The sequence below is a fragment of the Peromyscus maniculatus genome, chromosome 22 (assembly GCF_049852395.1).
Source record: "Peromyscus maniculatus bairdii isolate BWxNUB_F1_BW_parent chromosome 22, HU_Pman_BW_mat_3.1, whole genome shotgun sequence".
NCBI lineage: Eukaryota > Metazoa > Chordata > Mammalia > Rodentia > Cricetidae > Peromyscus > Peromyscus maniculatus.
This window is the reverse complement of record NC_134873.1, coordinates 31,433,551-31,448,370: the sequence shown is the minus strand read 5'-3', so window position 1 is coordinate 31,448,370 and position 14,820 is coordinate 31,433,551. Positions and strand designations below refer to the sequence as shown.

The window sequence follows — 14,820 nt, the reverse complement described above, 5'->3', positions numbered from 1 at the left end:
AAGAGCCTATGTGCCTACACCCCACCCAAGGCCAGAAGCACGTTCACATCTTTCTACCCTCCTGGTCCCTCAGCTCTGAGGAGCACCTGCCCTTGGGAGGCTCTTCTCTTGACGTGGCCCTGACCCCCTCACTCCTTGCTTCCTCACTAACCCACTGTCAATCAATCCCCACTCCCCGAGGGTGAGTCTTCCCGGCCCGTTACACACACCCTCTCAAGCCTAAAGGACTGTCCCACCAGGAGACTGACACCTTTTCACCGCCAGATCTCTTGAGATCAACTCTCCTGTTTAAAATACTTTTACAATCTCCTGAGCATTACCCAGTCCAGTCCAGTCAGGCATTCGGTTTGAGAAACAGTCCCAGACTGTCCCACTGAACACCACCAAGAGGACACAGACTGTAGAGTTCGTATGCTGAAACCCAGCTCCATTCTTTATGTGTTACATTTGCACCACATGCACATGGAACGTTCTGGACACTTCAACACCACCCTTGACTGTTCCATTCCGCCTTTGGACTAATCTGTTCCCGTCCCGCCCCTCTTCAACGGCCTTCTGGGTAATGACCTGGCTCGGGGTCTGTCAGCTCCTCCTGCCTCGAGCAGGCTTAGGCTCCAGCTCTCCTAAGACTGTCTGAGTGGTTCCTCCAGACTGTCCTGGGCCACTGCTCTAGAGCTGAGCTGAGGTCCTGTGCCGTGGGTTTCTAGCTAGGGACCTCTTAACTCTCCCACACACTGCTCTAGAGCTGAGGTGCTGTGCCATGGGTTTCTAGCTAGGGAATCTCTCACCCTCCCACACACTGCTCTAGAGCTGAGGTGCTGTGCCGTGGGTTTCTAGCTAGGGAATCTCTCACTCTCCCACACACTGCTCTAGAGCTGAGGTGCTGTGCCATGAGTATCTAGCTAGGGAATCTCTCACCCTCCCACACACTGCTCTAGAGCTGAGGTGCTGTGCCGTGGGTTTCTAGCTAGGGGTCTCTTACACTTCTATGCCTTAATTCTACCACAGACATGCAGTACTGTTATTATACAAGTGTTTCTATTACTCAGGGAGAGACTGGGATAGATCTGATGATGTTAATCTCAGCTGGACAGTGCTCCGTGGCTTTCCAGGGGCCTGGCGGGACCTGTCCCCACCCCACTGAGTGCTGAGCTTTACGCCTTTCAAAAAACCGGTTCCAACATGACTCTCACAAAGACTTTCTTGAGTTTTCCCTAAATTAAGCCCCTTTCTTTCTTCTGTCTCTCCTCCACACCTCTCTGACTCAGAAGACATCTGCTAGGATAAGAGCAACACAGGCATGCGTGCGTGCGTCCTTCCTTCTTTCCTTCCTTCCTGTCCTCAGGGTCTAGGAGGGTCTTAGCTCACACCAGGAACTCCTTGGATGTTTGATGAATGGATAGTGGGCGGGGAAGCTGATAAGTGGCTGAATAACTCACAAATACAGTTAGCAACATGCAAAGCATGGAAATTTGTGTTGATAGACATATATTTATCTAAAGCCTACTGACTACCGGCTGCATTTACGTTCTTGGCTACAAAAATGATTTTCGGGCTGGGCAAGTCCAAGTGAATACTTAGACATAACACATCCAGTTCTGATGCTGTCTTTTCTGGACTGCCTTGTGGTGACTCACAGAGTCAATGTGAGGAGTCACTTCAGCTCTCCGCAGGAGAATGGTTCAATGGTTCATTAAACAGTATTAGGATATGCATGGTCAGGATTTGCTGCAATAATCCAGTCAGGCTAGCGTCCAATAAGCTGCTTTGGCCAATGCCAGCACACTCCAGTGGGTTAGTTCTTCAAGTAGCAGGGCTTTTCAGGCCCACAGAAGCAAAGTAACTTCCTCAGCTCTTTTCAAAGTGAATGTTTAATTTTCTAAGTGTTTTACTACAGTGGGTTCATTCAGCTATTGCTTATTTTTTATTTTAAAAATTTAGTGATTATATTTAGTGTGCGGAGGAGGAGCATGTGTGATATCATTTTATAGCAGAATCAGTTGTTCTGCTCCCTCGTGTGGGATGTGGGATCAAACTCAGGTCATGAGCAAGCGTCTGGACCACAGAGCCACCTTGCCAGATCTGCTGTGTATCCTGAAATTAAAAAAACAAACAAAAACAAAAAAACAACTACGTGGGGTGTGATCTGCAGGAGTGTGTGCTGTGTGTGATCTGCAGGAGTGTGTGCTGTGTGTGATCTGCAGGAGTGTGTGCTGTGTGTGATCCGCAGGAGTGTGTGCTGTGCCTGGGGTGTGATCAGCAGGAGTGTGTACTGTGTGTGATCTGCAGGAGTGTGTGCTGTGTGTGATCTGCAGGAGTGTGTGCTGTGTGTGATCAGCAGGAGTGTGTGCTGTGTGTAATCAGCAGGAGTGTGTGCTGGGTGTGATCTGCAGGAGTGTGTGCTATGTGTGATCTGCAAGAGTGTGTGCCGTGCGTGGGGATACCTACAGAGGCTGGAAGAAGGAGTCAGATTTCCCTGGAGCTGGAGTTACACAGTGGTTTCGAGCTTCCTGATGTCAGTGCTGGATCTGAACTCAGGTTCTCTAAAGAACAGCTAGCAGTCTCAACCACAGAGCCATTTCCCCAGCTCCATTAAATCAGAATTATTTTTAAAAAATGTATTTTATGTGTATGAGTGTTTCATGTACATATATGTTTGTGTGTGTGTGTGTGTGTGTGTGTGTGTGTGTGTGTGTGTGTGTGTACCATGTGCAGGACAGAGTCAGATCCCCTGGAACTGGCATTTCAGATGGTTGTGAATTACCATGTTGGTGCTGGGAACTGGACCCTCGTCTACTGCAAAAACAACCCATGCTCTTAACTGCGGAGCCACCTCTTCGGCCCTAAACACCGATTTTTACCCTCTTTGTTTTTACATTCCTGCTCCAGCCCCCAGGAAGAATGTCAGCGAGCTGAGTCCCACCCCCACCCCCAAGTGTGGCCTAGTTCCAATGGTTACACTGAAACAATACTCCAGCTTCCCAGCAGTGGTTCCCCAGGCAGACTGGGAAGGGGTGACTGGCAGTCAGTGGCTCCCTATCCTGTGCCTGTTCTGGTCCAGGCACAGGAAGCAGGACAAATGCATCGGAAAATCTGACCAAGACATGCACCCTGCAGAAGCTTCCGCACACGCTCTGTCCCAACACAAGGCCTAAGAGCGAGCGACGCCTGGACAAAGCAAGTTGCCAGTTACGATGCACCCACCCTGCAGAGTGGTTCAGCAGCTGCTCAAAAGGCTGCGCAGAGAGCAACAATAAATACGATGTGAGTCCACTCACAAGTAACTGCGAGCGTACTCCAGCCTGAGCTACGGAGGAAAACCTAAGCCAGCCTGGGCTCTCTGAAGAGTGCGACTGTCTCTAAAAACCAAAACCCGACAAACAGCAGTCCCCCAAAGCACAACTCTATCTATGTGTGTGTGTGTGTGTGTGTGTGTGTGTGTGTGTGTGTGCAGTCTCAGTGGCTTCCTCTGATTAATTACCAGGCACACGTGAAGGGAAGGAACCCCTCACCGTCTGCCGTCCCCGGCGTTCGATGAGCTGCTGAATGGGAAGATGTGGTAGGCACTGCCAACCCCAGAAGCTTCACAGATGCCTTCCCCACCCGACCTTTCACCCCCTCGGCCTTCTGAACACCATCTTTCCTGAATGGAAAGCTGGGTGCTGGAGAAGCCCCAGGACAGGACACGGGGCCGGCTCTAACTACCCTTGCTCAGTCCTCTTTGGCCTCACAGCTGCTCCCAAGGGCATCCCAGCTTTTCTCTCAGGACGCCTCCAAAGACCACCTAGAGTGTCCAACCGTTATGTCAATGCTCCGTCTACAGAACCTCACATGGAAGAATCATTTGATACTTGACAAATGAAAATAGTCTAAAACAATACAATTTTTCTGAGGGTTGATGTTTTTCCATTATGGTCAGCGTTTATGACAGAAACCATCTGAGCCATGTAAGGCGGAGAGCCGGGAGCACTGAGCATACATACTCACACTGCCGCCCAGCCATGACCAGCGACAGCAGCTCCAGGACAGGCTCCGCGGCCCCCACTGACACTCTGTGCCCACTGCACCCAAACACTCCCTCCAAAGGCCCTGGCAGCCACCGCTCTCTGTCTGTCTGTCTGTGCTCATAGCTGACTGTCTGCTGTCCTTTACATCCCTCCATTCGGGTGCAAAGGGCTGACAGTTTCTAGCAAATGTCTGAGTAATATTCCAATAACCAGGTAACGGAGATAGGTAAACACGACCAAGATTCTCACATGTGTTTGGTACATTTGCCTATGTGTGTGTGTAAATGCACATACACATGTGTGCACATGTATGCAGAGGCTGGTAGCTGAAGTTAAGTACCTTCAATCACTCTCCACTTTACTTTTTAAAATTAACTAATTCATAAATTATTTGTGAGACAGGGTCTCTCCACACAGCCCTGGCTACTCTGGAACTTATTATGAGGCCCTGGCCTTGAATTTGCAGACCTCCTGCCTCTGCCTCCTTTAATCCCAGTGTAGTGCTCACCACTTCAGCTGGTCTCCACTTCAGTTTTCTGAGACATGATCTCTTACTGAACTTGGTGTTTGCAGACTTGGCTGGACTGACCGGCCAAGCCCCAGGGATCAGATGTTCCCAGACATGAACAACTGTATCATCTCTTTTGCATGGATGCTGGGCATTGAATCCAGGCCCTCACACTGGACCAGCAAACAGTTTACCAACTGAGGAATTCCCCAGGCCTTGATCTGGTTGTTAAAAATGATTTCTGGCCAGACGGTGGTGGCGCATGCCTTTAATCTCCGCACTCAGGAGGCAGAGGCAGGCGGATCTCTGTGAGTTCGAGGCCAGCCTGGGCTACCAAGTGAGTTCCAGGAAAGTTGCAAAGCTACATAGAGAAACCCTGTCTCAAAAAAGCAAATCAAAACAAAGCAAAAACCAAACAACAACAAAAATTTCCGTTAGCCTATCATTCCAGGACTCAAAAAGTGAGATGGAGGCAGGAGAGTGGCAAGTTTGAGGCCATCCTGGACTTCACTGCAAAACTGTCTCAAAACCAACTAATTAAACGTCACTTCTTGTGAAGTGACAAAATCGGTGCTGCCTCTGCTACCGCTGCCTGACCTCCGGGGCCTGGACAGGGCAAGTGCCTGGAGGTCAGGGGCCCAAAGGAAAACACAGGGACCAGAGTGGCACCTAACGGTTAGAAGTGCTCTAACGTGTCGACAGATGAAAACGGCAAAGAGGTGTCTAACGAGCAGCGAGGGCCCGGGGCTTTACCAGGGAGTTTCCTGCAGGGGTTGGGGCGGGCCCCCTCCTCCACGTCCCCCCACTTTCCCGTGGGACACACCACCTGGAGGACAGGAGCCATGGCCGGGCGGTGTGCACGGGGAGGGTACTCACTTCATCAGTCTCTGCTTGGTGGCCGACTCCCGGAAGCTCCGGAACTCTTCCCCCGCCTTGATCTCATAGAACTGGGGCTTCAGGACCGTCTGCTGGTCCTCCCTCATCTGCTCCAGCCGCTTCACTCTTTCCTCCTGGTGCAGAAGTCTGCGCTGCTTCCTGACCTCCTCCACCCAGGCCTTCTCCTCATCCGAGCTCTCCTCCGAACTTTCTGCATCGCTGGGCTTCCCTTCCGGTTCTTCCTCCTCTTCCTGAAATAAAAACAGCAAGAAGAGCTCTTCCCCTGCCAAACATGGCTCATTAGAGGCTGCAGCCCCTCGGAGGACGTGACAGCCGCTCCATCGCACATCAGAAGACGTGCCTTTAATTAATAAGATATACTCCAGGGTGAATGTCAAGCAATTAGCATGCAACTAATTACCTCTCGTGTACAGTCAAAGGCTTTGTAATTCACAGAGAACTGTGTGTGAAAGCAGCAGCGGACAGACAGTATCTCTGTGAAATGTCAGGGTTTCTTTCACTGAGGCTCTCAGATTTTCTGTACACACACAGAATCACGTATGCACACATGACACACATATGACATGAGAGGAGAAGAGCAGCGTCTAGTGGGACAAGGGACTAACGTGGGGAAGGGGGGGGAGGAGGAGGAGGGACGGGACGACACTGTGCATGCCCAGTGGAGACCGCGCGCGTGGCGGGAGTGCTTACGGTCTTGGGCTTCTCCTGCTGTTCCAGGAGTCGTAGCTTCTTCTTCCGCTTCTCACTGATCCTCGAGACGAGCGGGTTGAGAAGGCGGAACTCCTCACTTTCCTCATCCACCTGGAAGTCGGGGTTCTCAAACATGACTTTAAATCGGTCATCGGTGAGGATGTTCGGGAGGCTCTGTGGAGAAAGGGGCAGCTGAAGTTGGTACCTAGTCAGATCTCATCGGAAGAGCTTTACAACGTCTCTATTATAAACCAACAAGCACACAAGGTATAGCCACTAACACTGTAAAATGTCCAAAACTTCTTTAAAACTGCTCTCTAGAACTTTCCAGTTGATTCTAGGTTTTACTTCCCACCAACGAAAGAATTCTATTGGCATACTTAGCAGCTGGTTGCTAATTTTTGGCCATTACACATAATGATCTAAGAATGAATCTTTGGAGCTAATTTTATACTTAATATATAGGAAGTAATTTTCTTCAATTGATATTTCTAGTGCAAAACAAATAACCCAACATTTTTCCAAGGAAACACATAAAATTTTACGATAGCTTTTAAAGCACAGCTACCACGTGAAACTAAGACAGGGAAGCTTCTCGACTTCACATTCTACAGCGGAAGGCGCTGAAGTGTCAGTCGGCATGCATGTGTAGGAGGCTGGCAGCAGCAGCTTACTGACTTCAGCTAAGTCATCTGGAAGCCGGGACACTTGCACGCATTCTAAGGATAAGTTCATTAGTTTTCTTCCTGGACCATCACTTATTCTTAAAGAAACAGTACAATCACTACACAATAAAGCTTTGGCTAGTCGGAGTCATGTGCACAACTCAGAACTGACGTTAATCCCTTTTATCTGTACCACTTCAGGTAGCAAGCTTCCTAACGTGTGCAATAAACACATCACACAGATGACGGTCTGCGTTCATGTCATAGACGACAGTCATCTCACGCTCAGGGCCCGGAAGCCGGAGGAAAGCAGCCACCCAGGAACAATGATAAATCGGAGTGACGGCATGCAACAGAGCTGGGACAGGCCAGCCTGCCTGGGATGGCTTCTGCTTTACGAAACAGACTTCATTTTACCGGCTGATACTCTGCCTCTGAACTAAGTTCTGAATGCTGCATTTGTATGGCAGAGATACATAAAAACATGGTAAATCACATGGGGGCCTATGGCCCATTTATTACATGTATGAGACTCTAAATTGATAAGCCCTTAACTAAAATTCTAAGAGACACCAAGTTCAAAAGTCTTCTTTGAGTAAACATTCCTAAAATAGACCAAGGAGAGAAAAGCTCTAGTTCCTGACCACAACTTCAAAGGGAAGAAAAAAGCCACAATGTGTTTGCTACAAGGCAAACATTCAGAATGCATGAAGTATGTTCAGATATATGAAGGATGGTCAGGATGTATGAAGGATGTGCAGATATATGAAGGATGCTCAGAATGAATGAAGGATGGTAAGAATGTATGAAGGATGGTCAGAATGAATGAGGATAGTCAGAATGTATGAAGGATGGTCAGAATGTATGAAGGATGTGCAGATATATGAAGGATGTGCAGATATATGAAGGATGGTCAGAATGAAGGATGGTCAAAATGAATGAAGGATGCTCAGAATGAATGAAGGATGATCAGAATGAATGAAGGATGATCAGAATGAATGAAGGATGGTCAGAATGAATGAAGGATGTGCAGATATATGAAGGTACTCGGGAAAAGAAAGTATTCCCACAGAAATATCCATGAGGGCATTCTGGGGACAGTGTTGAGGAGGAAACTGGAAAGCAAGTAAGTTTTTGTTTTGTTTTTTTTTTTTTTGGTGATATATATTTTTTATTTTACAATACCATTCAGTTCTACATATCAGCCATGGGTTCCCCTATTCTCCCCCCTCCCACGCCCTCCCCTTACCCCCAGCCCACCCTCCATTCCCACCTCCTCCAGGACAAGTCCTCCCCTGAGGACTGCGATCAACCTGGTAGACTCAGTCCAGGGAGGTCCAGTCCCTTCCTCCCAGACTAAGCCAAGTGTCCGTGCATAAGTTCCTGGTTTCAAACAGCCAACTCATGGAATGAGCACAGGACTTGGTCCCACTGCCTAGATGCCTCCCAAACTGATCAAGCCAATCAACTGTCTCACCTATTCAGAGGGCCTGATCCAGCTGGGAGCCCCTCAGCGCAAGTAAGTTTTGACATACAGAAATTTGAAGAGTGGGGCTGGACGGCTCAGCAGTTACGAGCCCGTGCTACTGTGGCAGAGGATCTAGGTTCTGTCCCCAGCATTCACACTTGTACACACAACGTAGGTATTTTAATTAAAAAAGAAGAAAGATGAAGAGAGCATTTCATCTGACTGAGGAGCAGGGAACCGGATGGCAACAGCATATGAGAAACCAGAAAAGGTATCCTAAAAAACAAAGCTAAAACCGGATCAAGCCGGACCACAGAATGCTCACCACTCCAGGACTGCTCTCCTGAGGTCTGGGGGCCACTGTTCGGGACAGAGGCAGGAAGAGGAGAGAGGCTGGAGAGCGTTAGGGCCGCAGCACCAGGCTAGCGAACGGCTCAGAGCGGCAGCCATGTGCCGCACAGCACAGGGCCGAGGGGACGCCCTGGAGCCCGAGAAGACAACACCAGGGCCTGAACTGGGTGACGGAAACCCAAGGGAGGGGCTGATGCCAGTCAGGGAGCACCACTGGGAGGCCCGTCTCCGCGGGACTGATAAGGATTAGACGCAGGCTGGAGACAGCTCTTCGCTGTCCAGCCTGAGTGAGCGGACCGCTGGGAATGGTGAGTTTGGAGCCATCATGGGCGTCAGGATGAAAGCCGTGGACTAGAGCAAAGGGCGAGAAATAATGTTCATTTAAGACTATGTGTGACAGAGACGACATCCACGTTCTGAACGACACCACTGGGTGCCTTGAGAACAGTAACTCACACAGGACTCAGCAGACAGGAGGGGCTACCAGGTGAATTTCAGAGTCACCTGTAGATGTGGGAAAGGTGATGTTGGCGATCAACCAATATTTCAGGCCAAGAGCTATGGGCCCACTTTTAGGTTAAAAAACAAAGAAGGAAAAAATTAATACCTTGTTGTATTTACCAAAGTTATTATATTTAAAATAACAAACTGTTAAGTAAAATATGTTGCTGGTATTTTAAAGATTTTTCCTCTTAGTTTACAACAAACAAATTATTCTGCCTAAAGACAAGTGTGCTTTACATGAAGGATTATAAAACAAAACTCCTTTGACCCAGCTGTAAAAGTATTTCCCCTAGGGATTTTTCCTTGTCTAATTGCTTGTTTTCACACCTGTCTTAAAAGAAAAAAAGAATAAGGGAGAAATGTTCTTGAAATAGTTTACAAGTGTCTGGCTAGTGATGTGCCCTATAAACAAACACACACACACACACACACACACACTATCGCGTCAGTATTTGGAAAACACGTGAAGTGGTTAGTGTTCAGCACTCCCTCAGAATCACATCTGTAGATCTGAGCGGACACTTGCCGTCACCTTGTCCCGACACAGAACACACAAGGAATGCCTGCTGCTTACAGCACTGGCTCTCCAGCCCACCTCGGGCCAAGAAGAATCGAGGGGAGCCCAGCGGGTGGGCAGTCCCGGGAGAGGGAAGTGTGCTGCAGTCACTGGGGAGGAAATGAGGCAGCAGGCCAGGTGGGGGTGCTCTCCCAGCCTGCAGGTGACCATCCTCAGGATGCTGACGCCCGGGCCTCCTCCCCTCCAGCAGGAGCACCTGGCTGCAGACCTGAGAGCTGCTGATGTGGGCCATCTCCCAAATATCTCAGCTTGTCCCCACCTCTGCGTTTCCCTGCAGCTCTAGTCCCCTAGCCCAACTATGAATAACCAAGACCATGGTAGAAAATAACAACTTCCCCGCTAAGAGAATTTCCCCAACACTGAAGACGGGGTTTCTAGGCTGAGCGACTCAGCAAGCGGCCAGCGACCCGCCTGGGCCGGACTGCAGGCTGGAAGTGCGCCCCGTACGGCACGGTGGCCAGGAGGGCAGTGCCGGGATGTTGCCTCTCCTATTTCAGGAGTGACCCGCGCATCACTGGCTGGGGAGAGCACAGGCCAGGCGTGGGAGGCTGCTGTGAGGACCGGCATTCTGTATTTGCCCCCATGAGCCCTTACTGGACACTCATCTGGAGAAAGTGTTCAGGAAGAAACCACACTCCTTCAGAAACCCAGGGTTCTCCCAACTCTTTGTCCAGCATAGCGGAGGACATGAAACAGCACAGGGAGACCCCAAGATTGGAAGGTGACGGTCAGCCCAGAAAGTCTTAGGACGCACAGACAGATACAGCTGATCCACACAGACTCCTGCCACCAGGTCCAGACTTGTGCTACAGAGCAAGGTGCTGATGGGTGATAACAACACAGAACAATTCCTAACTCCAGGGGAAATCAAAGTCACGTGAGGTGGCTCAGCTACAAATAGCATTTACATAGTTACAACACTGTAAATGCCCAATTCTGACTTGACCAAAATTACCAGCCAGCTTCAGTGGGAAGGAAAAAGTCAGGAACCAGCATGAAAGGCAACAGCAGGTCAGAGCTGTATACCAAAATAACAAGCCACAAAGACGCAAGTACGAGTCCCCACAGAGGCATAAACGAGGCAGGATGGGACGACGGGACGACGAGGGAAGATGAGGTGTGATGGCCAACCCTCCCAGCAGGCCTACAGAAACATCTAGTTTTTAAGGGTCCCTATCACTGTGATTAAAAGCAAACACACGAATTGTAATTGGCAGTTGAAAAAACTTTAAGTGATAAAATTCTAACGTTAAAACTGATATAACACAGTATCTTTGCACATACTCATATTTTGTCCCAGGAGCAATGAATTATCGCTTTAATATGGAGCCTCAAGGGTGCTTACTGAGTCCCGTGTGCTCCAGGCGCAGCATACATGCAGTCTCTCTCACACACAGAACCCAGGAAGAATGCACCACCCAGACTGCAGCAGAGGGAGGCTGAGCCAACAGGGCTGGCGCGCAGCAGCACACGATGCTGTGGGGCCCTTAAAAGGGCCCAGGCGCCCGCACATCTCAGAGCTGCCCGTGCCTTTGGGAAGCTCAACCTGTGTTTGCTGGAGGCAATCGGAATTAGCACCACCGAGCTCTAAGTTCCAAGAGCATTCAGACAGTGCTCCCGACACTGTAGGCTGCTCCCTCCCCGCGGTGTGCTCCACATGGACGGGCTGGAGGGTAAACTGCTTGCCGGACTCCGTTACATCCTCAGTGGGAGCAGTAACTGGGAAGAGCTTTCTCGTCCGCTTCGTTGGGCTCCAGGAGCAGGCGCGGCAGAGCTCACTTTCTGTCAGGAGGCGCAGAGGTGCTCTGAAGACTCCCACTCAAGGCGGGACTGACGGGCTGCAGCAGCCCGCAACTCTTTCAAGCACTCTCGAATGACTGGGGAGCAGGGAGAGAGAGTTCTCCCCTTGATTTGTGAGCAGTTTGGTTTGAGGATAAAACCATTGGATGACAAATTATATAACTTCGTCTAAGAACAGATGTTTTTTTTTAGGAGATCATATATTAAGCCTGTATTTCAAGACTAAGACTGAACGATGATAACAGGGCCTGACTTAAGTCAATAAAAAGTAAATCATTTTACTAGCGAGTTTCCTTCCTAGGAGAATTTGGTGGTCAGTGATGGAGCTATAAAGACAGCTATAAAGAGCCAGGAGGAGATAGGTAGGTCACTGCAGGTGACATGAGAACGTAACATTTTCTAAGCTTCGCCCCCTCTGAATCCAGCACAAAGAGCACAAGCCCAGTAATTCGCCCCTAAGGCAGAACCTTCAGTAAACGCACGCCATCCTGGCTGTGGAGTCCAGAACAGGTACTAGCAAGAGTAGATGCAGAGGAACAGGGGACTTGCCTGGAAGTGATGTCCAGAAAGTCTATTCACAGGGAGCCCACAGATGCAGGCCCTTAAAACAGGATTCAAATTCCAGTGACCTCTGAATTACTCCACTGTGGTATGAGCATGAAGTATAAACTCCCACAAACTCCCACTCTTATGGGACTAGGAGCCAGGATCATGACCAGGGGCCATCACGGTGCTTCTTTCAATCCTCTTAGCGATGTGCACCAGGTCACCAGTTTACACAGCCCAGGAGCATGGCGCAGCCATGCTGGCACCTGAATCCCAAGGATACACTCACTTTACCAAGCTGCTAAGTAACAGGGAGAAAGAGATGAAAATGTAGCGGAGGGAGGGAGGGGGACAGAGCAAAGAGCTGGGAGTGGAAAGAGGGTCATTGTCACCTGGTTGTCACATTGTCCAGTGTGACGCAAATGTCTCAAAATACAGCTGTAGAAAGCAGCTGTAGCAGAAGGGAAGTCTCTCCCTTGGAACGACACCATTCTTAGGAAAGGAACTCTAAAATGGCTGGAGGGGCTTGGTGGCATAAGGCTTGCCTGGAAGACACGAGACCCTGGGTTTAATGCCCAGCGCTGCAGAAATGGATACTCTCTCAGAGACAGTTAATGACACTAACAGGGCCAAGGATGAAACTCTGGAAGCCACGGAAACTTAAGACGAGCCTGACAGTTTGCTAGGACGAGGAAAACTCTGGGTCCACACTGAAAGGACAGCAGGAATTGTTCACACTATTCAACAGTGTTTACAAAATAAGTAAGTAAATAAAGTGAATGAACAAAACTCGAGGATGTCCTCTCCTGCTCAGTTTGCCTGTTTTCATTTCCCTGGACTGGGGTGAGCGTCTCTGAAGTTCTCATGAAACCCCTGGGGAAGGGGCAACGTTAACTCTCCCACCGACGATGAGCATGGCTTTGTGTGCTCTCAAGGTCATTTCTACCACTCTGTACGCCCTTGCCTCCATCCAACCTCAACCAAAGACTCTGGACGGAAGGGCTGAAGAGATGGCTCAGTTGGTAAATGTGTCCCCAGCACCAGCATGACAATCTGGGTGTGGCAGTGTCCCTCTAATCTCAGCACTGGGGAGGTGGAGACAACCAGAGCCCTGGGGCTCACTGGCCACCTAGTCTAGTCTCATCAATGAGCCGCAGGCACCAGCCAGACACTGTCTCAAAACCAGCGTGGAGGGCGCCTGAGGAAGGCACGATGTTCAGTGCATTAACACACACACAAAGACCCCTCCCCACACAGCCCCCCAAAGGGGGTGAGCAGACTTCTGCATCTTTATCATCACAGCCTCGTGAGAAGGCTCGGCCGTACACCATGCTGCTCAAAACAGCAAAACGGAATCTAGTCCACGGACCCTACAGCACGGCTGTGCTGAGGACCACCAGCACAGCGTGCACCCCACCCCTAAGTGCATACATCTACGGTCTAAACCAGCTCCATTCTTCCTCTAGGAGCTCCAGGCCAAGAAAGTACAATGATCACTTCACGTGGCTTGTAAGTGACACTGTGACGTCATAGGCTAATTAATCATCCTCAGGCTCAGCCAACAAGGTCAATGTGACACTCGGGGAGTGTACCAGCAGAGCAGGAAGCCACACATTTCCAGCCTGTTACACACATGGTCATACACACCGGTGTACATTGGGAGGTGCAGAGGCACAGTACAAAGATGTAAGTTTAAATGGGTAAGCTTCAGTCACTGTTCAGTACTGGTTTAGTAGTCACGTAATGCAAACACACAACCATCTATGTATTTTACTTTAAAAGGGCTGCCTAAGGTTTATATAATTTCCTTAAAGAATGTAAAGGACCAGGATGAAAGGCTGCCGGGAGAGGCTGGGGGAGAGAGACAGCAAAATGGGATGGGGAGTCAGAACTCCCACAGAATCCCAGCACTAAGACATCCCTCCCTGTCCTCACATGTTACAGGTAACGGGGGGAGCTGAGGGAGCAAGCGCCGTCACAACAAGTGCACAGACAGCCGCAAGTAAGAGCCTGGGCTCTGAGCAAGGCCGAGAGGCCAGAGCACAGCAGGCTCGTGCGGCTGGAGCTTGCCTTCGCCCCCTGGTTGGAGGGCAGAGAGAAGGAATAAACAACCTGCCAAGAAGCCCCTGGGATGCAACCCCCAAAGCTCGGCCCACTTTACTCCGTGAGCCAGGTCCTCATGCTCCCTCGGGGGTGAGGGTGGGGTGTGGGGGCAGTACAGCACACTGGCTCTCTGCCTGTCTGCTCTCAGCACGACAGGAGGGAACAGGACTCAGGGGGGACTCCAGAGTCCTTAGAGATCTGGAAAAGGGAGGCACATTTCCTCACCTCGGGACAATACCAGGACTGCGCTGACCTTTACTATTTTCTGGCTGGTCCCTGTCTACTGACACCTCAGAAAGGCAGGCAGGTAGCAGCTGCATGTCAGCACATAACCTCCCATAATGCCACGTCAAAACCCCAAAGCAGCTATTTCTAGAATTAAAAACCCTTGACCCAGAAAACCCCTCAAGATCATGCAGATCAAGAGGCTCAGATTTCCATGTTCACTTCCAGAACATCAAGGGTGTGCTGATCTGAAAGGTGTCACTCTAAGAAGTCGTGTGTGTGTGCCCTTCCACGACATAATGGCGGAGTAATAAGGGGTGGTCGGGCCACGGCAGGGCTGGGTTCAGACTGATGCTGAAGGCGGCAGTTCTGTTGTGGGTCAGATGCACCACTGGAGTCCAGAGCTCACAGGAGCTAACCCCAACGGCAGCTCCCCCTGCCACATGCAGACGATCCTAACGGACAGGAGCAAACTGATC

The 14,820-nt window shown here is 50.0% G+C and overlaps 1 protein-coding gene across 2 annotated transcripts in view; it reads right to left on the bottom strand.

Moving 5' to 3' along the window:
• Positions 1-14,820, bottom strand: part of Nol10 (nucleolar protein 10) — an 84,739-nt gene that overhangs the window by 10,626 nt on the left and 59,293 nt on the right. For both annotated transcript variants that reach the window (XM_006976609.4, XM_042266842.2), the window contains 2 exons: positions 6,103-6,276; positions 5,392-5,642 (listed from right to left, as the gene is read on the bottom strand). In XM_006976609.4, coding sequence (XP_006976671.1) covers positions 5,392-5,642; positions 6,103-6,276 — 425 coding nt within the window. The remainder of the gene's footprint in view (positions 1-5,391; positions 5,643-6,102; positions 6,277-14,820) is intronic.